Source organism: Oncorhynchus tshawytscha, linkage group LG16 (genome assembly GCF_018296145.1).
Source record: "Oncorhynchus tshawytscha isolate Ot180627B linkage group LG16, Otsh_v2.0, whole genome shotgun sequence".
Lineage (NCBI taxonomy): Eukaryota > Metazoa > Chordata > Actinopteri > Salmoniformes > Salmonidae > Oncorhynchus > Oncorhynchus tshawytscha.
This window is the reverse complement of record NC_056444.1, coordinates 10,018,874-10,045,662: the sequence shown is the minus strand read 5'-3', so window position 1 is coordinate 10,045,662 and position 26,789 is coordinate 10,018,874. Positions and strand designations below refer to the sequence as shown.

The 26,789-nt window shown below is 44.9% G+C and overlaps 1 protein-coding gene across 1 annotated transcript in view; it reads right to left on the bottom strand.

The window, feature by feature from the left end:
* The window catches only part of LOC112215293 (bone morphogenetic protein 7-like), a 55,816-nt gene extending 30,065 nt beyond the window's left edge, over window positions 1-25,751 (bottom strand). The window contains exon 1 of the mRNA XM_024374214.2: window positions 24,836-25,751. Coding sequence (XP_024229982.2) covers window positions 24,836-25,241 — 406 coding nt within the window. The 5' untranslated portion in view covers window positions 25,242-25,751. The remainder of the gene's footprint in view (window positions 1-24,835) is intronic.
* Between the last annotated feature and the right edge of the window lie 1,038 nt (window positions 25,752-26,789).

Below are 26,789 nucleotides of genomic sequence, written 5' to 3'. Positions count from 1 at the left end.
ATAGTGTAGAGAATAATTATAGCATCTAAACCGCTGTGAAATATATTTTCCATTACCAAAAATATAGTATTTTCAGCTGTTTGAAGCTGGTGTACAAAACCCAAAGTAAAAAGACGTAAAAACAAATCTTAAGAACGAGAAGCATAGAAATAGAGCACATAGAACAGATCTACCGCTTGTTAGACTTGCTTTCAATGAGAATGACAGATCTATAACTAACATCTCTATGCGAATTTGGCACGTCGCCCAAAAAGTTACATATTTAAGTTCCTGGGCTTCTATTCAACTTTATACTCTATTTGTTGGCATTAGGAGTCCATGCAAAAACTCATCCCTTTGAAAAACATGCTTTTACTTATAAAAGTTTAGACTTTTCACAGTCCCACATCTCTGCGGCAGAGGTGGTGGTCGTATCCATCTGCCTGAGGGGCTGCCATGCTCCACTCCCCCAAAGGGTCTGTTTCCACGTCCTGCTGGCATGAAAGGCTTTGTGGTAAGGCAGCTAGATGAGGTCTGGTTGTTGGGGTGGGAGTGGGGGTTTAGGGGTCCCTGGACACTCTTCCCGGGCTCTGATCCTCTACTTTGACCCAGAGCCTGCATCAAAGCCTGCCCACCAGGAGACACCGGTCCAGGCATGGGTCACTGGCGGGACCTGGGGTTCATGACGGAGATGTACACCCGTGCACACACACATATGCACACACTCACATAGTCACAGCCCCCACAGAGCTCAACACCCACACAGCTCAGCCCTCACACAGCTCAGCCCCCACAGAGCTCAGCCCTCGCACATCTCAGCACCAACATAGTCACAGCCCCCACACTGCTCAGCCCTCGCACATCTCAGCACCAACATAGTCACAGCCCCCACACAGCTCAACACCCACACAGCTCAGCCCTCGCACAGCTCAGCCCTCGCACAGCTCAGCCCCAACATAATCACAGCCCCCACAGAGCTCAGCCCTCGCACAGCTCAGCCCCCACAGAGCTCAGCCCTCGCACAGCTCAGCCCCCACAGAGCTCAGCCCTCATACAGCTCAGCCCTCGCACAGCTCAGCCCCCACAGAGCTCAGCCCTCATACAGCTCAGCCCTCGCACAGCTCAGCCCCCACACAGCTCAGCCCTTGCACAGCTCAGCCCCAACATAGTCACAGCCCGAACATAGTCACAGCCCCAACATAGTCACAGCCCCCACAGAGCTCAGCCCTCGCACAGCTCAGCCCTCGCACAGCTCAGCCCTCGCACAGCTCAGCCCCCACAGAGCTCAGCCCCCACAGAGCTCAGCCCTCGCACAGCTCAGCCCCCACAGAGCTCAGCCCTCACACAGCTCAGCCCCCACAGGGCTCAGCCCTTGCACAGCTCAGCCCCCAGAGCTCAGCCCTCACACAGCTCAGCCCCCAAACAGCTCAGCTCTCACACAGCTCAGCTCTCACACAGCTCAGCTCTCACACAGCTCAGCTCTCAGTCAGCTTAGCCCTCGCACAGCTCAGCCCTCACACAGCTCAGCCCCAACATAGTCACAGCCCTAGCACAGCTCAGCCCTCGCACAGCTCAGCCCCCACAGAGCTCAGCCCCCGCACAGCTCAGCCCTCGCACAGCTCAGCCCCTCAGAGCTCAGCCATCGCACAGCTCAGCCCTCGCACAGCTCAGCCCTCGCACAGCTCAGCCCTCGCACAGCTCAGCCCCCACAGAGCTCAGCCCTCATACAGCTCAGGCCTCGCACAGCTCAGCCCCCCAGAGCTCAGCCCCCACACAGCTCAACACCCACACAGCTCAGCCCTCGCACAGCACAGCCCCAACATAATCACAGCCCCCACAGAGCTCAGCCCTCGCACAGCTCAGCCCCCACAGAGCTCAGCCCTCGCACAGCTCAGCCCCCACAGAGCTCAGCCCCACAGAGCTCAGCCCTCATATAGCTCAGCCCTCATATAGCTCAGCCCTCGCACAGCTCAGCCCCCACAGAGCTCAGCCCTCATACAGCTCAGCCCTCGCAAAGCTCAGCCCCCACAGAGCTCAGTCCTCGCACAGCTCAGCCCCCAGAGCTCAGCCCTCACACAGCTCACAGCTCAGCCCCCAGAGCTCAGCCCTCACACAGCTCAGCCCCCAGAGCTCAGCCCTCACACAGCTCAGCCCTCGCACAGCTCAGCCCTCGCACAGCTCAGCCCTCACACAGCTCAGCCCTCGCACAGCTCAGCCCCCACATAGTCACAGCCCCCACATAGTCACAGCCCCCCCACAGAGCTCAGCCCTGGCACAGCTCAGCCCTCGCACAGCTCAGCCCTCGCACAGCTCAGCCCCCACAGAGCTCAGCCCTCATACAGCTCAGGCCTCGCACTGCTCAGCCCGCACAGAGCTCAGCCCTCGCACAGCTCAGCCCTCGCACAGCTCAGCCCTCGCACAGCTCAGCCCCCAAACAGGTCAGCCCCCAAACAGGTCAGCCCCCACACAGTCACAGCCCCCCCAGCTCACAGCTCAGCCCTCGCACAGCTCAGCCCTCGCACAGCTCAGCCCTCGCACAGCTCAGCCCCCACAGAGCTCAGCCCCCATACAGCTCAGGCCTCGCACTGCTCAGACCGCACAGAGCTCAGCCCTCGCACAGCTCAGCGCACAGCTCAGCCCCCAAACAGGTCAGCCCCCGCACAGCTCAGCCCCAACATAGTCACAGCCCCCACAGACCTCAGCCCCCACAGAGCTCAGCCCTCATACAGCTCAGGCCTCGCACAGCTCAGCCCCCGCACAGCTCAGGCCTCGCACAGCTCAGGCCTCGCACAGCTCAGCCCCCCGCACAGCTCAGCCCCGCACAGCTCAGCCCCAACATAATCACAGCCCCCGCACAGCTCAGCCCCCGCACAGCTCAGCCCCCGCACAGCTCAGCCCCCGCACAGCTCAGCCCTCGCACAGCTCAGCCCTCGCACAGCTCAGCCCTCGCACAGCTCAGCCCTCGCACAGCTCAGCCCTCGCACAGCTCAGCCCTCACACAGCTCAGCCCTCACACAGCTCAGCCCTCACACAGCTCAGGCCCCACACAGCTCAGGCCCCACACAGCTCAGGCCCCACACAGTCAAAGGCCCTACACAGTTCAGCGGTCAGAGCACAAACAATTAGAAAATGAATGGGCAGTCCAACCCACCATGATGAGGATATGAGGCAGGAGACAATCCTTGACAAAGACTGTCATAGACCATGAGCAGTTGAAGAAAGAGCCTTCAAGCTGAAACTGGCTAGCCGTTGGCCCATTAGCCTTCCAGGTTACATAATGACATCACTCAGGAAGAATTCCACGCTAGAACATTAGAATCCTATTTTGACTGTAATCATAATCCTTTAAAAAGAAACCAGGATTCTGATTACAAACCCCTGACAGGAAGATGTCCGGACGCATTTTCCCACCGCCAAGTCTGTCAGCGCTGCATTCCACACGAATGCCCGGAAAAAATATCTAATCTGGTCACACTTTTCAGGTTTTATAGTCCCAGGGCACTCAGAAGGTAAGGGTAATTTGTGATAATTGCAGCTCTGTTGGGACTCTGCTAAAAGATGACTGCCTGTCCATGCATGGCCTTGGCTGTAACCAACAGAGACTATCAGGAGCCCCATTCATTGGGAGATTTCATTCTTCCACAGCTCTCAGGATAGAACTACACTTCTGAGAGGAATTTATTCTGTGTGTATTTAGTATTTTATTAGGACAGTCTTAGTCATCTTTAAAAAAGAAAAGAAAATGTATAACCAGATTTTTTATTACCAGATCCAGTTTAGATGTAGAGTTTAAGATATTATTATTAGTCTGCTCTTAGTCTTCGAAATATTCAGGACCAGTTTGTTGCTGGCCAGTCATTCTGACATGAACTTCAACTCTGTGTTTAGAGTAGCAGTGGTTTCACTAGCTATGGCCGCTGATGTGTATAGGGTTGAATCATCAGCATACAGTACATAGACACACAGGCTTAGTTTAAGGCAGTAAAGGGCCAAAACAACTCCTTTGAGGACTTCCACACGTTCCATGTATTAGGTAGACACAGTGCATTCGGAAAGTATTCAGACCCCTTCCCTTTCTCCACATTTTGTTATGTTACAGCCTTATTCTAAAATGGATTAAATCAAATAAAAAATCCTCATCAATCTACACCCAGTGCCCCATAATGAGAAAGCAAAAACAGGCTTTTAGATTTTTGGGGGGCAAATTTATAAAAACCAAAAACAGAAATACCTTATTAACATAAGTATTCAGACCCTTTGCTATGAGACTTGAAATTGAGCTCCTGTTTCCATTGATCACACATGAGATTTTTCTACAACTTCATTGGTTTCCATCTGTGGTAAATTCAATTGATTGGAATTAATTTGGAAAGGCACACACCTGTCTATATAAAGTCTAACAGTTGACAGTGCATGTCAGAGCAAAAACCAACCCATGAGGTCGAAGCAATTGTCCATAGAGCTCAGAGAAATTATTGTGTTGAGGCACAGATCTGGGGAAGGATACCAAGAAATGTCTGCAGCATTGAAGAACACAGTGGCCTCCATCATTCTTAAATGGAAGAAGTTCGGAACCACCAATACTCTTCCTAGAGCTGGCCACCCGGACAAACTGAACAATCAGGGGAGAAGGGCCTTGGTCAGGTAGGTGACCAAGAACCCGAAGGTCACTCTGACAGAGCTCTAGAGTTCCTCTGTAGAGATGGGAGGCCCTTCAAGAAGGACAATCATCTCTGCATCACTCCACCGATCAGGCATTATGGTAGATTGGTCAGACGGAAGCCACTTCTCAGTAAATGGCACATCCAGCATGGAGTTTGTCAAAAGGCACCTAAAGACTTTCCCAACCATTATAAACAAGATTCTCTGGTCTGATGAAACCAAGATTAAACTCTTTGGCCTAAATACCAAGCATCACGTCTGGAGGACACCTGGCACCATCCCTACAATGAAGCATGGTGGGGGCAGCATCATGCTGTGGGGATGTTTTTCAGAGGCAGGGACTGGAAGACTAGTCAGGATTGAGGGAAAGATAAACAGAGCAAAGTACAGAGAGATCCTTGATGAAAACCTGCTCCAGAGCGCTCATGATCTCAGACTGGGGGCAGAGGTTCACCTTCCAACAGGACATGTCCTTGAGAGGTCCAGCCAGAGCCCGGACTTGAACCCGATCGAACGTCTCTGGAGAGACCTGAAAATAGCTGTGCAGCAAGGCTCCCCATCCAACCTGACAGAGCTTCAAAGGATCTGCAGAGAAGAATGGGAGAAACTCCCCAAATACATGTGTGCCAATCTTGTAGCGTCATACCCAAGAAGACTGCTTCAACAAGGTGCTTCAACAAAGTATTTGAGTAAAGGGTCTGAATACTTAAATGCAATATTTCAGTTTTTCTTTTTCTTTTGTCATTATGAGGTATTGTGAGGGGGAAAAAACTATTTAATCCACTTTGGAATAAGGCTGTAACGTAACAAAATGTGGAAAAAGTCAAGGGGTCCGAATACTTTCTGAATGCCCTGTACCTTTTTGATCCACGATGGCAGAGGGCGTAAAGCCATAACACATATATTTTTCCGCTAACAGATTATGGTCAATAATGTCTAAGGCTGCACTGAAACCTAACAGTACACAGCTCCAACCATCTTCTTATTATCAATTGCTTTCAGCCAATCGTCAGTCATTTCTGTCAGTGCAGTACATGTAGAATGCTCTTCTCTATAGGCATGCTGAATGTCTGTTGTTAATTTGTTCATAGTGAAATAACATTGTATTTGGTCAAACACAATTCTTTCCAACAGTTTGCTAAGAGACTTATTGATGTGCTGTTAGAACCAGAAAAGGGTGCCTTACCATTCTGGGGTAGCGGAATGACCAAAACACACCCTTTGGCATGAGATCCTCTCCGAGCTACACAGGACTTTGGCTCTGGACATACACAGCAACATCTCCCCCATATTTCTCCCTGTCTCTTCTATGGCTGTTGTATCCCTGTATTGCTACTGCTGTGTTGTCAAATGAATTACAGGGCCTTCAGAAAGTATTCATACCCCTTGATTTAGTCCACATGTTGTTGTGTTACAGCATTCAACAATTCTAAATGGATTCAGTAGAGGAAGAAAAAATGCCCCATAACGACAAAGAAAAAAACATGTTTTTAGAAATGTTAGCAAATGTATTGAAAATGAAATACAGAAATATCTCATGTACATAAGTATTCACATCCCTGAGTTAATCCCTGAGTCTTAAGAGCTTTACACACCTGGATTGTGCAACATTTGCCAATTATTTATTTTCAAAATTCTTCATGCTCTGTCAAATTTGTTGGTGATCACTCTAGACAACCATTTTCAGGTCTTGCCATAGATTGTCAAGTAGATTTAAGTCAAAACTGTAACTCGGCCACTCGGGAACATTCACTGTCTTCTTGGTAAGCAAATCCAGAGTAGATTCGCCCTTGTGTTTTAGGTTATTGTCCTGCTGAAAGGTGAATTCATCTCCCATGTGTCTGATGGAAAGCAGACTGAACCAGGTTAACCTCTAGGATTTTGCCTGTGCTTAGCTCTATTACGTTTCTTTTTTATCCTGAAAAACTTCCCAGTCCTTAACAATTACATGCATACCGCTAACATGATGCAGACACCACTAAGCTTGAAAAAATGGAGAGTGGTACTCAGTAACAAAAAGTGAATTGCTCTGCCAATTTTTTAAAGTACTACTTTAGTGCCTTATTGCAAACAGGATGCATGTTTTGGGATATTTTTATTCCATCCAGGCTTCCTTTTTTCCCCCTCTGTCTGTATCTTTGTAGTGACTGGGTGTATTGATACACCATCCAAAGTGTAATTAATAACTTCACGATGCTCAATGTCTGCTTTTTAAAAATGTTACCCATCCCCCAATAGGTACCCTTCTTTGAGAGGCATTGGAAAACCTCCCTGGTCTTTGTGGTGGAATCTGTGTTTGAAATTCACTGCTCAACTGAGGGACCTTACAGATAATTGTATGTATAAGGTACAGAGATGAGGTAGTCATTCAAAAATCATGTTAAACACTGTTATTGCACACAGAGTGAAACTTACTGTGACTTCTTACATACATTTTTACTCCTGAACTTATTTAAGCTTGCCTTAACAAAGGGATTGAAGACTTATTGACTCAAGACATTTCAGCATTTCATTTTTTATTAATTTGTAAAAATTCTGAAAAACATAATTCCCCTTTGACATTATGGGGCCAGTGACAAAAAAAATCTAAATGAAATCAATTTAAAATTCAAAAAGTCAATTCTTTCTGAAGGCACTGCATGGAAGTGAGTCTCATTGGTGTCTAAAATATGAATGTTATCTGAGGTTAGCTAGTTATTGATTTCATTTTACTTAGGTAGTTATTGATTTCATTTTACTTAGGTAGTTATTGATTTCATTTTAATTAGGTAGTTATTGATTTCATTTTACTTAGGTAGTTATTGATTTCATTTTACTTAGGTAGTTATTGATTTCATTTTACTTAGGTAGTTATTGATTTCATTTTACTTAGGTAGTTATTGATTTCATTTTACTTAGGGGCTTAGGCTGCATATCTTAATATGGACCATTTTTTGGGTGCGATCAATCAGGGTGCGGGGGCTTAGGCTACGAACCTTCAGATTGGGCCTCTTACCCCTTTCAAGCTTTTGGGTGGGAGGGTGGACAATGAGCCTGTCGTAACAGATGTACTGTAAGCAATGTCCCCTCGATCTCTAGTTTCTTCCATGGCTGGGATCAGTTCTCTAGCCTCTGCAGCACAGTTTTCAGAGTAGTTCTCGTTGAGGAAGGCGTTGGTTCCTCTCAGGTTCTTGGCTCTCTCCATAACAGCCGCCTTGTCCTTCTCCCTCAGGAACTTTACCACTATCGACCTGGGTCTCTCACCTGGGCCAGAAATAGGTTTTCCAATTCTGTGGGTGCACAGAGCAGGCTCACCTCAATCATCTTAGGATCTATCTGATCATTTTGATCACTTTCTCCTCAGACTCCATCCAGGTCTCATGTGGAGACTGTGAATCCATCCACAACAATGTTATTGGCCATGAATGTCCTTCTAGGTAATCCTGTTTCCTTGTCATTATTATTGATTCAGAGACAGTGTTGATGTCTTTCCTCGTAAACGAACAGTTAGTTGTCATACTGCTGCAGTCCTTTTCAACTCATTAAGCTCTCCCTGGGAGAAATGAAGACTGTTATTCTGCTCCTGTACCTCTCTGGTCAGGTCGTCCATTCTTTTGTTTGTTGAATCTACCAGTACTTATACAAAGTCATTTTCCTGCTGTAGAATATTTTCTATATTTATTTCACCAGCGCTAGTGTGAAACGGCCCTTTATTTGGCGTGGTAGTAGCGTAGTAGCGTAGTCTGAGATTGGTGTAGCACGTAGTTCCAGCCCAGGGGGGCTTATGGCCTCAGGTGTTCACAGAGCAGGCTCATTAACATTAACAGTCAGTAGCGACTTCTTCAACAGCCCTTGTGAGAGCAGCCATTCTCATTCGCTAGCCAATGTAAGCCAATAGCCTGTCAACAAACAGGGTAATATCTTTTGAGAAGGAATATCATACCAATCCTGGAAATGGGCTGGAAAATAAACACTCAAATTCTTTCCCACTTTTTGACATGGAGACATGAAATAAAAACAGCTAAACACAGCTGATACAACAATCTTCTTGGAACAGACTACTGTGCAGTGGCAGTCTCACAGAATGGGACCTTCTCAAACAATCCTGTAATGTCTCTCCCTCCCTGACAGCCCAATCCTGTGATGTCTCTCCTCCATGACAGCCCAGGACAGCGGTCGCTCGGGGGGATTCCTACTGCTAAACACTAAACATATTCAAGGCATTCCTACTGTACACATAGAAGTGTTCACATGGCTCTTATCCTGACCTCAAAGTTCTCTGTCTCTTGCCTGGCGACTCATCCTGAATTTAATTCTGCTGCTCAAATCGATCGCTCCATACATTCAGTCTGAAACTGCCGTCCATCAATGTCTGTCTTTAAGGAAGAATCAATGGTCATCCGATTGGGAGCTCTTTTAAAAGCCCCTGATCTAATTCCTTCCACTACTGTAGGATTCTCCCATCCTTGATGTTTTGGTCAATTTACTCTGAGATTTATAGGCAACAGACAACAAAAGCTACTGCTTTCTTATGGGCCAAACTACTGACCCTCTATAAAAAATGGCTCCCTTGCTACATCTCAGTTTGGCTTCCATTAGTACAAACTAAATATAAACAGAGATGTACTGCGTTGTTTTCTGATGCACTTTCTTTTCCTCTCTCCCCCAAATCTGTTACGTTTCTAATTTCCGCCATCTTTTTTTTTTATACTCTGACAAATCTGTGCTGATTATTGTCAAGGTTCCCTGTTATTGGCCTTTTAGGATTTGAGGAATTCCATTTGAGGGCTGGTCCCTAGTGTGTGTGTGTGTGTGTGTGTGTGTGTGTGTGTGTGTGTGTGTGTGTGTGTGTGTGTGTGTGTGTGTGTGTGTGTGTGTGTGTGTGTGTGTGTGTGTGTGTGTGTGTGTGTGTGTGTACACTGTGTGTGCGTGTGCACTGTGTGTGTGTGCGCGCACATGCATGTGTGTGTGTGAGTGTGTGTGTGAGGTGGCAACGGGACCGAGTGGGGAGACCTGCTATAGTGATCTGGTGTCTGCTGTAGCAGGTGTGTGTCTGAGCGCTCGGCTGGCCCCTACCTTCTCAGATTTAAAGGAGGAAGCCTGTGACAGACGGACGAGATGGATTTCTCCTGAGGGATCCGATTAAAAAGGAAACACAGCTGTTTCCAAAGGAGAAGTCAAAATATTGGTGGCTTGCATTCCACAGCCACAAGTTAGAGGGCCAGAGTATCTCTCTCTATGCCTCACTCTCTCTATCACTCCTATCCCTCCTATCCCTCCTATCCCTCCTATCCCTCTTTACCTCACTGGTATGAAGGTTGAGGCTCAATGCTATTCCCATTGGAAACTCTGAGTAGACCACAATGTCGTTCATTGGCTCACAACAAGAGCACATGATCCGCTGATAAATCAGAGCAGCTCTAGTGTTCCCGTGTTGACTTGTATGTAAGCCTGTCTTTTCATACACAATGTAAAACACATCAATGTGGTGCGGGCCGGAGATCGGTACTAGGGACTGAACAGAAACTAGGACAAGTTCTACAATAAGTACCTGCACTGGTCTGTCAGTAAAACTGTCAGCACGGTAGTCAACATACAACATGTCAACATTACATTGATATATTCCATGGAGCTCTCAAGCAATTCACCAGAGATCTGGACATGTTATACCAAATGAGAGTTTGAGCCGTTTAAAAAAGCTCTTTGGCTCCACACTCCTGCCTACTACTCAACAGAGCGAAACATGACATAGACATAATCATGGCGACCGACCACAACGGGAGGGGAGGGGGGGGATTCCTTTCCCTGCTTTGATACCGGCCATATGATTTAAAAACACACTCTGAACTGGACGGTCCCCACGAAAAACACTTAAGTGCGCCCATAAATCAAGAGTTCCAACTTCCAACCCACCAGACATGACAGGTCAGACAGAGACGGGACAGCAGAGAAGCTCAGCTCACGCGTTTTTCTATTCTACTCATTAGCAGCATGTGTTTAGAACACATTCCTTCCTAGGCCACAGGACAGGCGTGTGAACATTGAACAATAAGGGTTGTTTTGGGTCTGAGGGCAGGTAAACAGTCTGGAAGCAGCCTCGACAGTGAATTGATTAGTGGAAAGTGCCAGTGGAAGTGGGAGTATGATCTCTGTCTCTCTCTTCAGCGCAAAGAGCTCCCATCTCACTTTGTTTTCATGCCCGTATCGTGTTTGGAAAGTCAGCCCCTCCGCTTCCCGGGCCCTCATAAATTAGAAGAAAAAACGGAAAAAGTGGGGCCACTTGTAGAGGTTGAAGGGGTTGGAGTGTTTGGAGCATGCGGAAGCCCTGATTCTCCCCCGGGTTGTTATTTCAGGCACGTCCTCTTTAGAGGTCGGACCGGGCTGGGAACACTGAAGGGTAGTGGTGGTCAACTCTGCCCTATCTCTACCCACTTCCATTGAGTGTGCTGGAATCCTGACTCTTGCCACCTTCCAGGCCACAGAAACACTGACATCTGTGGCCTCAATGGGCTGGATCCCTCTCTGCTCTTTCTATCCAATCACCTGTGGTCTCAGTGGGCTGGATCCCTCTTTGCTCTTTCTATCCAATCACCTGTGGTCTCAGTGGGCTGGATCCCTCTCTGCTCTTTCTATCCATGTCTCTGTCTTCCTGCCACATCTAGGTGTGACCTCCTTCTATTGGCTGGAGATAAATCCTGCCCTTTTCTGTGTTGGACATTACACAACTCTTCTTTAACATCCGTCTCTACACAACTCTTCTTTAACGTCCGTCTCTACACAACTCTTCTTTAACGTCCGTCTCTACACAACTCTTCTTTAACGTCCGTCTCTACACAACTCTTCTTTAACGTCCGTCTCTACACAACTCTTCTTTAACGTCCGTCTCTACACAACTCTTCTTTAACGTCCGTCTCTACACAACTCTTCTTTAACGTCCGTCTCTACACAACTCTTCTTTAACATCCGTCTCTACACAACTCTTCTTTAACGTCCGTCTCTACACAACTCTTCTTTAACGTCCGTCTCTACACAACTCTTCTTTAACATCCGTCTCTACACAACTCTTCTTTAACGTCCGTCTCTACACAACTCTTCTTTAACATCCGTCTCTACACAACTCTTCTTTAACATCCGTCTCTACACAACTCTTCTTTAACATCCGTCTCTACACAACTCTTCTTTAACGTCCGTCTCTACACAACTCTTCTTTAACGTCCGTCTCTGTTGACTGACCTTTATTGTTAACCACATTATAGGAAGTCTTGATCATTCGGAAAGCTGCCTGGAATTGCGTGTCACAGAGTAACCAACATCCACCGTCATATCCTCCCGGCATTCTAATGTCTATGTGTTTGAATACATCAACATCATAGAAATCCCATTTAAATACTTCCCTGAATCATCCCCAGCTTACAATTGGCTCATTCATCCCCCTTCCTTTCCCCTGTGACTATTCCCCGGGTCGTTGCTGTAAATGAGAACGTGTTCTCAGTCAACTTACCTGGTAAAATAACGGTAAAATAAAAAATAAATATGATATCAATGATATCAGTTGCAGCACGTCAAGCTTGAAAAGCATCAAAGGAGGTCGACAACAAAAATACCTGAGGTGTGTATGCTCGAGTCTGTGTGTAGGTGTACGAGCCTGCGTCTACACGTGTGTGTGTGTGTGTATTTCACAGCTGCTTCACGTCAACATACCAGCGCTGTGTTGATTCAAGACGCACTAACGCCACCTATGGCACCCAGGCGTCCATAAATCCTCAGCGGGGAAGGTGGTAAAGACCTAAGGAGCAGGAAAGGGGGAGCTCAGGGAGAAGGGTGATGCTGTTCTCACGCTCCCATCATTAGCCCCCCCACCTCTGATTGGCATAGGAAGCAGGTGAAAGCGGGTTTTTTATTTTACCTTTATTTAACTAGGCAAGTCCGTTAAGAACAAATTCTTATTGTCAATGACGGCGTAGGAACAGTGGGTTAACTGGTCTAGGAACAGTGGGTTAACTGGTCTAGGAACAGTGGGTTAACTGGTCTAGGAACAGTGGGTTAACTGGTCTAGGAACAGTGGGTTAACTGCCTTGTTCAGGGGCAGAACGACAGATTGTTACCTTGTCAGCTCGGGGATTCAAACTTGCAACCTTTCGGTTACTAATCGGTTACTAATCCAATGCTCTAACCACTAGGCTACCCTGAACCACTTGTTACACCAAATGCGTATATAATAATATATATAACAGTATATAATAGTATATAGTAATATATATATAACAGTATATAATAATATATAGAATATATAGTACAGTATATAGTAATATATATAACAGTATATAATATATATATATAATAGTCTAGAATAATATATAGTATAGAATAATATATATAATAGTATTAATATATATAATAGTATATAATAATACATATAGTAAAGTTATGATATATATATATAAGAATATATATAATTGTAGTTAATAATAGAAAACAATCCAACATTTCTATCACCAGACTGTATCACTGGCCTGGGGAATCATCTGGTTCCACCCACCCACCCACCCACACACCCACCCACACACCCACCCACACACCCACCCACCCACACACCCACCCACCCACACACCCATTCCTCACTTAAAGCCCTCTCTTAGAGAAACACCAAGGGTCAGAAGGTCAGAGCAGAAGCAGATCTACTCTATTCTCTTCTTGGCCTCTGCCACCATTGCAACAGTTCAGAGAATGCGCCTTAAGGGAGTTTTTGGCCTGTCCTCGAGGCATATCAGAGCAAACATTCTTGCATGCCTGCACACAACGTGAAAAATGTGAGAAGAGCGGGCCCTGTAATCAGATGTTCCATCGTGGTACTCACCGCTCCTCCACAGATTGTTACCTACCGGAGTGTGCCGTGTCTAAAGCTTTTATCTCATTCCGCTCACCGCGGTCCCATCCCACGTCATCCCACTGGGAATAGGAATGCTCATAGAATTTTCAGAGAAGGAATTCGGGGGAAAAAAGAACATAGCATGGCATTCTTTTCACGTGTAGCGACCAATCGTGACAGCCATCTTGTCAGGTGAGAGAGTAATAGCGTGAGAGGGAGCGATACCATCAGGCGGTTTAAGAGTAGTGTGTGACAGAAACGTCTTCAAGTGTAAAAGGAATGCCCTCTTAAAAAGTGTTATCTTTCGACCTTAGGGTCATCTCATCTGTGTGTGTGTGTGCGTGCGTGCGTGCGTGTGTGAGAACGTGTGTGCGTGCGTGCGTGTGCGTGTGCGTGTGTGTGCGCATGTGTGTGTGTGTGTGTGTACGTGTGTGAGAATGTGTGTGCGTGCGTGCGTGCGTGCGTGCGTGCGTGTGCGCATGTGTGTGTGTGTGTGTACGTGTGTGAGAATGTGTGTGCGTGCGTGCGTGTGTGTGCGCATGTGTGTGTGTGTGTGTGTGTACGTGTGTGAGAATGTGTGTGCGTGCGTGCGTTCGGAAGATGCAAAGTTTTCTCTGAGGTATTTCCTGCACGTAGATCTACTGAAGCACAGAAAGTAGGCTTTTTAGGCAGCTGAATTGAATAAAGTTTTAAAACAAGGGGATTAATTGAATGAACAAACTGTAAACACCATGTTTGCTTTCATATGTTTTAGGGCCTAAGACACACAAATGTTTCCACATATTGAAATACCGTTTTTTTTTTTAAAGAGCTTCCTTTTCAGCTCTTTAGACGGTACAGTTTTTTAAAAGAGCTTCCTTTTCAGCTGTTTAGACGGTACAGTTTTTTTAAAGAGCTTCCTTTTCAGCGGTTTGGAAGGTACCGTTTATTAAAAGAGCTTCCTTTTCAGCTGTTTAGACGGTACCGTTTATTAAAAGAGCTTCCTTTTCAGCTGTTTAGACGGTACAGTTTTTTTAAAAGAGCTTCCTTTTCAGCTGTTTGGAAGGTACCGTTTTTTAAAAGAGCTTCCTTTTCAGCTGTTTGGTAGGTACCGTTTTTTAAAAGAGCTTCCTTTTCAGCTGTTTGGAAGGTACCGTTTTTTAAAAGAGCTTCCTTTTCAGCTGTTTAGACGGTACAGTTTTTTAAAAAGAGCTTCCTTTTCAGCTGTTTAGACGGTGCAGTTTTTAAAAGAGCTTCCTTTTCAGCTGTTTAGACGGTACAGTTTTTTTAAAGAGCTTCCTTTTCAGCGGTTTGGAAGGTACCGTTTATTAAAAGAGCTTCCTTTTCAGCTGTTTAGACGGTACCGTTTATTAAAAGAGCTTCCTTTTCAGCTGTTTAGACGGTACAGTTTTTTAAAAAGAGCTTCCTTTTCAGCGGTTTGGAAGGTACCATTTATTAAAAGAGCTTCCTTTTCAGCTGTTTGGAAGGTACCGTTTTTTAAAAGAGCTTCCTTTTCAGCTGTTTGGAAGGTACCGTTTTTTAAAAGAGCTTCCTTTTCAGTTGTTTGGACGGTACCGTTTTTAAAAAGAGCTTCCTTTTCAGCTGTTTAGACGATACCGTTTATTAAAAGAGCTTCCTTTTCAGCTGTTTAGACGGTACCGTTTTTAAAAGAGCTTCCTTTTCAGCTGTTTAGACGATACCGTTTATTAAAAGAGCTTCCTTTTCAGCTGTTTAGACGGTACCGTTTTTAAAAGAGCTTCCTTTTCAGCTGTTTAGACGATACCATTTATTAAAAGAGCTTCCTTTTCAGCTGTTTGGAAGGTACCGTTTTTTAAAAGAGCTTCCTTTTCAGCTGTTTGGAAGGTACCGTTTTTTAAAAGAGCTTCCTTTTCAGTTGTTTGGACGGTACCGTTTTTAAAAAGAGCTTCCTTTTCAGCTGTTTAGACGATACCGTTTATTAAAAGAGCTTCCTTTTCAGCTGTTTAGACGGTACCGTTTTTAAAAGAGCTTCCTTTTCAGCTGTTTAGACGATACCGTTTATTAAAAGAGCTTCCTTTTCAGCTGTTTGGACGGTACAGGTTGTCAGGCTCTTTGGCAAAACATACGGCCACTTCATAGAAACAAACAGTTTGATGGAAGAAACATCTCCAGAGTCTGGTTGTTATAGCTTTTCCATCTGTCCATACAGAACACTATTACAGAGCCACAGTAGGTGTTAAAGTACAACTCCATCTACTCCTTTTGTTGTGGGTTTTTTTTCAACAACTATTAGTTTAACTCAACTTCATGGCTTAGAAACTGTCATTTAAATCCACGGCAGCATATCTCAAATTCTTCACTTAATTTAATTCTTAAAAACCTTGAACACAAAGCAGGAATGACTTTGCTTTTGTTTAGGGGGTCCACAGGAAGCCGTTTAAAGACTTTCACGGGTATTGGCCAAAGCCGCCCTTGAAATCGAACAAGTAACTCTTTGATCGTTCCCAACTAATTATTTGATAATGCCAGAGGTTTGTGACATGTTCTGTTGCAAAAAGAACACAGATGACCTGAGATTTAGCCGATCAGAAATGCACCCAGGGAAAACATTTCAAAAGGCTGGGATTGCTAGAGTAAACCTGGGATTGTATATAGACCCAGATAATCTCCTGAACCCCCCTCATTGAAAACCCTCAGTCTCCCAGGTCACCTTTCAAGTGTGAGAGGCAGGCTGGTGGTTCGCTGACGCCCGACGCGGGTGGCTGTTGATTTAGATAAGAGGGGCACTGATGGCTCCTCCATTGCAGTTCAACAGGATGTGGACAGGGGATGACGGTAGGCCGTACAAGGGAGGGTGCAAGTCCTTCAAACAGAGATGGATTTTACCCTTACTTACTGGAAGTCCCCTCTGTAGAGGATCTCATAGAGAGAGTTAGGAGGAGAAACGGGAGATGGGAATTTTTGGTAACATCTCAGGCCAAGTAAGGCTCAGGAAGACCTTCAGCCGTGAGGCTAAGCGAATCCATCAGAAATAAGTTGGACTTGACAAAATAACAACATTTGAAGTTTCAGTTCCATCAACACACATACTAAACCAGTTCCATCAGCACACATACTAAAACCAGTTCCATCAACACACATACTAAAACCAGTTCCATCAACACACATACTAAAACCAGTTCAATCAGCACACATACTAAACCAGTTCCATCAACACACATACTAAACCAGTTCCATCAACACACATACTAAACCGGTTCCATCAGCACACATACTAAACCAGTTCCATCAGCACACATACTAAAACCAGTTCCATCAACACACATACTAAAACCAGTTCCATCAACACACATACTAAACCAGTTCCATCAACACACATACTAAACCAGTTCCATCAGCACACATACTAAACCAGTTCCATCAGCACACATACTAAAACCAGTTCCATCAACACACATACTAAAACCAGTTCCATCAACACACATACTAAACCAGTTCCATCAGCACACATACTAAACAAGTTCCATCAACACACGTACTAAACCAGTTTAAATATCCTAAATGAAAAGCGAAATTACTATGTGTGTCACGTTCGTCGTAACGAGGAGACCAAGGCGCAGTGTGATAAGCATACATCTTCTTTTAATGAAGAAAAAACACTAAACAAACTAACAAAGAAATAAAACGACCGTGACGCTATATAACACGAGTGCTGACAGGCAACTACACATAGACAATAACCCACAAAACCAACATGGAAAATGGCAACCTAAATAGGATCCCCAATCAGAGACAACGATAAACAGCTGCCTCTGATTGGGAACCAATGCAGGCCACCATAGACCTACATATACCTAGACATACTAAAACCCCACAGAATTACAAAAAAACGTAGACAAGACAAAAACACACATACCCACCCTCGTCACACCCTGACCTAACCAAATGAATAAAGAAAACAAAGATAACTAAGGTCAGGTCGTGACAGTACCCCCCCAAAAGGTGCAGACTCCCGGCCGCAAACCTAAACCTATATGGGAGGGTCCGGGTGGGCATCTAACCTCGGTGGCGGCTCTGGTTCTGGACGCCGCCCCCCTTCTTTACCCTGAGTCCGCTCGTGTAGCATTGACCAGTGGATCCTCGCCATAGGCCCTGGGCTGGGGACCCTCGCTGCTTGGATCATCGCCGGATGTTCTGGGCTGGGGACCGTCGTTTGAGGTTACGGACCCTGAAATGTTGCCGGACGCTCTGGACTGGGTACTGTCGCCGGACACTCTGGACTGCCGAGGCGCACTGTAGGCCTGGTGCGTGGTGCCGTCACTGGTGGTACTGGGCTGGGAACACGCAACTCAGGGCGAGTGCGGGGAAGAGGCACAGGATACACTGGACCGTGGAGACGCATTGGAGATCCAGAACATAGAGCTGGCTCAATACATCCTGGCTGGATGCCCATTCTAGCCCGGCAAATGCGAGGAGCTGGAATAGAGCGCACCGGGCTAGAATAGCGCACTGGAGACACCGTGCGCATCTCTGCATAACACGGTGCCTGACCAGTTACATGCTCCCCACAGTAAGCACGAGGAGTTGGCTCAGGTCTCCTACCTGACTCAGCCAATCTCCTCGTGTGCCTCCCCCCAAATAAAATCTTGGGGCTGCCTCTCGGGGTTCCGTGCCGTGTACCTTCATATCGTCACCGTTCCTCTATTCTCCTGTATTTCTCCTCGTAGTGTCGCCGTTCCGCTTTCGCTGCCTCTAACTCCTCCTTAGGACGGCGATACTCCCCCGGCTGTGTCCAGGGTCCTGCTCCATCTAATATCTCCTCCCAGGTCCATTTCCCCGCTGTTCCTCCTTTTCACGCTGCTTGGTCCTTGTTTGGTGGGTTATTCTGTCACGTTCGACGTAACGAGAAGACCAAGGCGCAGCGTGATAAGCATACATCTTCTTTTAATGAAAGGAAACCACTAAACAAACTAACAAAGAAATAAAACAAACGTGACGCTATATAACACGAGTGCTGACAGGCAACTACACATAGACAATAACCCACAAAACCAACATGGAAAATGGCAACCTAAATAGGATCCCCAATCAGAGACAACGATAAACAGCTGCCTCTGATTGGGAACCAATGCAGGCCACCATAGACCTACATATACCTAGACATACTAAAACCCCATAGAATTACAAAAAACCCTAGACAAGACAAAAACACACATACCCACCCTCGTCACACCCTGACCTAACCAAAATAATAAAGAAAACAAAGATAACTAAGGTCAGCGTGTGACAATGTGCGTGTATTTAGACCGTGTTCTCCTCTTCTGGTCAGAAAACCCTTCAAAGTTTTCAAAGGAAATTGACAAATCTGTGGTTTAGAAAACTTCTTTCACAGAACAGGTGAACCATTCATTTTCTAGGAGACCGAATGACAACTCACTTCAATGGTTGACCTCTTTTTCTCACAGGAATGAAGATATTATCTTCAAAAATATATTCAGGCTGACTAGCGCTGCCACCGACCGACCGACCGACCAACCGTGGCTACTACACAAGGGGGAGCATTAAGACGAGTCTGGGTTGGTGGTGCGACATCATGTGGCTCGTATTGTACATAATGTAGTGTAACACACCAGGGTACAGACCAGGCAAACAGAGTGATGACGATGATCAACACTCTGTTTCAGTGAATGAGGGGGAGGCAAAGGAAGGGATGTTTCTGTTAACCTAATTGAAGTTATTTCCTTTTACTTGTGATGAGTCAATATGGGTCGTTGGCATGAGCGATACTTTCAACGAGCGGATGACCTAACAAGACCTAGCTATGAATCACTGACGAAGAACAGAGCGTCTGCTTACCACAGACAGATGCTGTAGCAGAGTGTAAGGGACTCCTAAATCCATGAACCCCCATAGGAAAACCCACAACGAGCCCTCTATCAGTAGAGCTGGTGTACAGTGGATCAGTTGAGGCCTACAATACAAAATTAAAGGTCCATCACCACTTTTTCCAACACCTATCAGATCCGATGATTGTCCCTATACAATACACATGCTAAAGGCAGGCTTTAAAGAAACGAGACCACCCAGACAGTAAGCGACATCCTGTAGTCTATGTTTCTCGGCCATTCGTCAGGAAACAGTCAAATACTGAGCTACTGAGCATTAAAAACTAATCAGATGATACACAGTAGTCGTACGATACTTCATTTGCAAAGCAGACGGAGCGCCTTGGCCTGTCTAGTATTAATTAGAATCACATTCAAGGAGGAAGCCATCTTCTCCAAGGCAGTAAGTAAGTAGCAGGACTCTGTGTTCTATTGGGATGGCAACCTAATCCCTGGGTACTATGTGTTGGATGGGAACTGATGTACCGGAGATGATTAATTGTATTGGATATGCAGATGCGCAAGAGCAGCAAAACCAAAACTAACTGTGATTCGAAACGACTTAAGACACTCCCAAAATCAAATCAAACCAAAGTTGAATGGTCACACACACATATTTAGCAGATGTAATTGCGGGTGTAGCGAAATGCTTGTGTTCCTAGCTCCAACAGTGCAATAGTATCTAACAATTCACAACAATAGACACAAATCTAAAAGTAACAGAATGGAATTAATAAATATATACATTTTAGAGCAATGTCAGAGTGGCATTGACTAAAATACAGTAGAATAGAATACAGTATATACATATGAGATGAGTAATGCAGTATGTAAACATTATTAACATTATCCCACAGTAGTTACTTGAGAACAAAACAGCCGGCAATATCTGATTTTCATCACTACATGTAACTATTTCACTGTTGAACACCCCAGAGGACGATAAATAAGGAAGCTCTTGCAGTGTAGTTTGTAACATGCTCTACTTTTAGCTCATCACTTCCCCCCGGGGACAGACATCAGTTCAACGTCTAGTTTTGAGTTACATTTGGTTGAGTTGTCAACTAACGTGAAATCAAAACAAAAAAAATCATCATGTCATTGGATTTAGGTTAAAAGTTAGGTGAAAAAATACGAAATGCCCTTCTATTGATTACTTTTTGCAAATCCAATCAGTTTTCTACGTTGATTCAACGTCATCAAATTTATTTGGGGGGGGTTGAAATACCATGGAAACACCATTGATTCAACCAGTTTTTGCCCAGTGGATTGTTGAATTTTGTGATTAGGCAGGCTGGAGTTCAAAACAACTTTGACAAGAGCCACATACTTTAAAAAAATCGTTATTAGGACACTTCCACAGTATTTTCATTTTCAATAATGTCAATATTCAAAAAATGGCATCCATCAAGCTTAGCAGCATTGACAGGATAGCAGGGGTTGGAACCAAAATTATTTTCTAATCATTCTGTTCAGAACCCCTATTTTTTTTCATTCCATTCCAGTGTACTGACCAGAAAAGAAAGTTCTGAACCGTTTCGAACCCCAAAAAAGGAACAGTTTATATAGTTTCTAGTTTTTCTGTGAAATCGACAGTTTTTACGAAATAGGTTGGTTGTTGTGATACACCCTGGAATCAAACCAGGGTCTGTAATGACACCTCTTGCACTGAGATGCAGTGTCTTAGACCACTGGGCCACTCAGGAGCCCATACTAGACATTAGGAATATTTTTGGAACCAAAAATTACATTATTAACCTTCTTCTCGAGATTTTAAAATAACGGTTCTGTTACGGAACACTACAGATCACTTCCGTTCCTGATCAAAAATCTATATTTTTCAGTTTTGGGTTATGTTCTCTGAACTGGTTCCAACCCCTGCCAGAGAGAGAGTCTGTTAATCTTCCTACAGTCTGTTTAGACAGGCTCTGTAAACACTCCCGAGGCTAATGGAAGGAATGACCGCGGGCTTTTATGTTAAAGCGTTTATGATTAAAGTATCTCTTTATTGTCTGGGGTTTAATTAAATAAATCTAGCAAAGCAAACAAACAATGCAACACAGTTTACACATTAAACCCGGAACTTGTAGGCTATGGGGTGAATCCATTTGAATTCAATCACTTTTTGACAGTACCCCTTTTGATTTGAACAAAACGTTCCATACATATTTGCCCATTGTAGAAGTGCTCATAAAGGGACTTTTTGGATAAAAGCTGCTTAAAGTTGCCCTATTTTTGCATACAACACCCATACCATATTCACATATGTTGTAGCTTAGACCCTCTATGTTACATCATTTGAGGTTGTTGTGTTGTGCCTGCCATCGGATTGAGACACAACTTGCTCTTGAATACAAGGTGTCATGATTTGGCTGATCAATGTAATAAAAATGTCATCTTTCAACTAGTACCACAAAGATGGTTGGAGGTCCACACAACAGAGAAGGTTGACATGAATGGGAATATCTGTTGTTTTACATTTTACTGTCAATCCTCCATAGGAAACCTATTGAAATCATAGAAATACAGATCATAAAATAGAAGTAACAATTTAAGTTGACATTTGACGATGGGTGGACCGGCAGACATCTTTGTGGTAGTATTTTAATTCAATTTAAATTTCAATAGTGTAACCAGCTAAATTGCAGTGGTCTGAAGGAATAGGTCCATTCTAAGAAACATATTTCTATGATTGAATGGACACCCACCCTGTATTCAAGAGCATGATATTTCTCAACCTATGGCTGGCACAACACAAACACCTTAGATGATGTAAAGTATGAGCTCGAGGTGAAGAAGTCGGATGTGGAGGTCCTGGGCTGGCGTGGTTACATGTGGTCTTAAGCTACAACATATGAGAATATGAAACAAATCTGAGTTTAGGCGTTTTTAGATACGATAACTGACAATAAAGGTTTTAAAAAATGTCAGTTTTCAAGAAATTATAAAATAGTTTGACAACCCTGTTGGTAAAAAAATTCTACCGTTTAACTTTTCCTGTGATGAAGAAAATGAAGTCTTGTGGTCTGGAGGGGAATGCAAATTGGGGGAACTTTGAGCACCTTTATCTCCTGAATGTTTTGGCATTCATGTCCCCTTCTGACCACCTCTCCATTGGGCCTCCTCTCCATTGGGCCTCCTCTCCATTGGGCCTCCTCTCCATTGGGCCTCCTCTCCATTGGGCCGCCTCTCCATGGGGCCGCCTCTCCATTGGGCCGCCTCTCCATTGGGCCTCCTCTCCATTGGGCCTCCTCACCTCCTCTCCATTGGGCCGCCTCTCCATTGGGCCTCCTCTCCATTGGGCCTCCTCTCCATTGGACCTCCTCTCCATTGGACCTCCTCTCCATTGGGCCGCCTCTCCATTGGGCCTCCTCTCCATTGGGCCTCCTCTCCATTGGGCCTCCTCACCTCCTCTCCATTGGGCCGCCTCTCCATTGGGCCGCCTCTCCATTGGGCCTCCTCTCCATTGGGCCTCCTCACCTCCTCTCCATTGGGCCGCCTCTCCATTGGGCCGCCTCTCCATTGGGCCTCCTCTCCATTGGGCCTCCTCTCCATTGGGCCGCCTCTCCATTGGGCCGCCTCTCCATTGGGCCTCCTCTCCATTGGGCTGCCTCTCAATGTATGGAAAGTATTTATTTTTATTTTTTTCTCTTTAAATGAATTTTACCCCGTTTTCTCCCCAATTTTGTGGTATCCAATTGTTTTTAGTAGCTACTATCTTGTCTCATCGCTACAACTCCCGTACGGGCTCGGGAGAGACAAAGGTTGAAAGTCCGATACACAACCCAACCAAGCCACACTGCTTCTTAACACAGCGCGCATCCAACCCGGAAGCCAGCCGCACCAATGTGTCGGAGGAAACACCGTGCACCTGGCAACCTTGGTTAGCGTGCACTGTGCCCGGCCCGCCACAGGAGTCGCTGGTGCGCGATGAGACAAGGACATCCCTACCGGCCAACCCCTCCCTAACCCGGGCGACGCTAGGCCAATTGTGCGTCGCCCTACGGACCTACGCCCTACGTCGCGGCCGGTTACGACAGAGCCTGGGCGAGAACCCAGAGTCTCTGATGGCACAGCTGGCGCTGCAGTACAGCGCCCTTAACCACTGCACCACCCGGGAGGCCGGAAAGTTTTTTTTTTAATCAAAAGGGACGCTGTCAAGAAATGACTGAATTCAAATGGATTTACCCTATGGCCAATGCCAAATATAGCCGTACATAAATACCAGTGTGCTGGTTGTTGATTCTTGTATTTATACTGAACAAAAATATAAACACAACATGTAAAGTGTTGGTCCCATGTTTCATGAGCTGGAATAAAAGATCACAGAAATGTTCCATACGCACAAAAGGCTTCATTCTCTCAAATGATGTGCACAAATTTGATTACATCCCTGTTAGTGTGCATTTCTCATTTGCCAAGAAAATCCATCCACCTGACAGGTGTGGCATATCAGGAAGCTGATTAAACACCATGATCATCATACAGTTGCACCTTGTGTTGGGGACAATAAAAGGACACTCTAAAATGCACCGTTTTGTCACACAACACAATGCCACAGATGTCTCAAGTTTTCAGGGAGCATTAAATTGGCATGTTGACTGCAGGAATGTCAACCAGAGCTGTTGCCAGATAATTTAATATTTGGCAGTACATCCAGCCGGCCTCACAACCGCAGACCAGGTGTAACCACGCCAGCCCAGGACCTCCACATCCGGCTTCTTCACCTTAAGGGATCATCTGAGACCAGCCAGCTGGACAGCTGATGAAACTGTGGAGTATTTCTGTCTGTAATAAAGCACTTTTGTGGGTGAAAACTCATTCTGACTGGCAGGGCCTGGCTCCCAAGTGGGTGGGTCTATGCCCTCTCAGGCCCACACATGGCTGCGCCCCTGACCAGTCATGTGAAATCCATATATTCGGGCATAATGAACTTATTTCAATTGACTGATTTCCTTATATGAACTGTAACTCATTAAAATCGTTGAAATTGTTGCATGTTGCGTTTATATTTTTGTTCAGTATAGTTTGCTATGGATACGTTTTAAATGTTTATCCCTCCGACATTTCACAACAGGCTTCAGCATTTGGACTAAATGAACCAATTTATCCCTATGCATAAATTATCATTGAGCGTAAAGTCCATAGGCAACACGGTATTAAAAAAAAACATTTAATCGTTTTAGTGTTTTACCACTGAAGAGGACTGAGAAGAGTTCAGAGGAAAACATTCCGTGGTTCGTGAGAGCGCGCGCAATTGTGCACGCATCGACGGCCCAATACAGGCTCATCCGAACACCTGTAATTCACACGTAGTCTGCAAATATACTACAGGATGTCGATCTATTGTTGACCCAGTGGAGAAGCATACTGTTCGCGAAACTGCTTTTTACGATCATATGTGTCCGAATATTACATGATTTGCTCCCTATTATCTCTAAATTGAGTTAAATTACTATAAGGTTAAATAAATTACATTTGTAACGATAACTGTATAGCTTACCCAGATTGACAAAGCTCATCACCATGTCGGCGTCATTTAGGAAGGCATTCTCCTGATGTTTTGCTAAACGGGGACCTTGGGTGGTGTACAAGGACTGGTACTGTTCCAACATGCCCTCCACTTCGTTTTTCTCCTCGCTGGATATCGTATTGTAAAGATCCAGCATGAAGAGCGGAGCGGAGTTGTACTTTCCACGTGACAGATGAGGTCTGGGTCTGTGTGGAAGTCCAAGGATGGAGAGGATCTCCTTCTGCATCTCTCTCTTTTCGTGTGTCCGCAACCGCCGGTGAATGAAACTCGGGTGCACCTCGTTGTTCCCATCGAATAAATAATTGCTACCTGCAATAAGGAACATGCAATATGCGCTCCACCACAACCCCACAAAGGCAAACCAACAGCTTGTCATTGTATGTCCAGTTTGTAGTCAGATTGTCTCTGACCTGCCGTTTCAATAATATCCTATGTCCAATATATTGTCAATCTTTTGCGCGTAAAACTGTCTTCAAATGCGCTCCTTGTTCTCACTGAAAGAAGCTTAAGTAGCTCATTTAAAAGAAATAGAAAATCATTTACGCATTATGCAATAGTCTCCAATATTATTTTTTTTGTAAAATTGGTACGCCTATTCATTATTTCTGGTTCTGAAAAGTCTCCATCAAGTTGACAGCCCGGCTGTAAATGTACTTCTGAGCGCTTCGGGAAGTCCAAATCAGACCCAGTCAAAAGTCAACGTTATATTCCAAGTTTTCTGGTAAAATAATAAAAACTACTCTGAAAGAAACCATTTTACTTTAGTGTGTGTATTTAACTCTTAAATAAAATATTTTCCAAAGTTGCGTAGAAGAAATGACCCCTTAACTTGAAGTTTCCTAAATTCCGCCGGTTGAGCTGTGTATCTGCCGCGTGTGTGTGACAGTTGTTCTGGGTAACGGGCATTAGCAGGTAGTAAAGCGCGTGCGTGTGGCCACTGTACACGCCCAGTTAGTGCTCACAGAGGCAGAGGAGAGGTGGGGCTTTGGAGACAATTATATCATCATAAAGTTGATGACATTTGATTTATATGTAGAAAGTGCCCATCAAAAGCTGTACATATTTTCATACTTAAAAATACTTCAATTCATATGTATGACCATTTTCCAGCACATGTATAGTAGCAATAACCTATGCACCAAGTGTAAAACTATCTCTGCCAAAAAATTGTGATCTATAGTATTCGATTAGGCTAGACAGGTCATAACAGTCCATTTCTAAAGTTGTTAAAAGGTTTTAGCCACTTAAAGGTCCCCTGGGATTTTCTTTAGGGAACTCAAGTCCGTTTGGAAATAATATCATCTTGGTTATGCACGACCCCTGACGATGAAATGAAAAACAGCAACATCTCAGACACGTTACGTTATTACTCTATACCATCCTTATTATTATTATATTTAGGCCTTTAAGCAAATTAAATCATATTGTGATCCAAGTTTGCTTAATGAACCCGTCAACAGACATATTTCAATACCACACGATGCTCAAAATAACACTATGATAATAACACTATATTCCTATGAATTTATATTGCACCAGACCATTTAAAATATATATATTTAAATATATATATATATATATATATATATATATACACAACTGGTTGTCGGGATCCTGGATGCTGATTGGACGAGCAGAGTTCCATGCCTTGCTGTATTGGCCGTTGCAGACACACCTACTCCTGCTAACAGTTTCACTTTTATCACTGCGCCTCCGGTGATAAATGATCCAAGTTACTGTCCCAATAATTTATTGTATTTATCTCAACTCGCATATTATTTCCCCTTGCTTCCAGCCTAACATTTAGTTTGGTACAGCAAGGGTTAATATAAGCATTTAGTTTGGTACAGCGGGGGTTAATATAAGCCTAGCATTTCGTTTGGTACATAGGGGTTAATATAAGCATTTAGTTTGGTACAGCGGG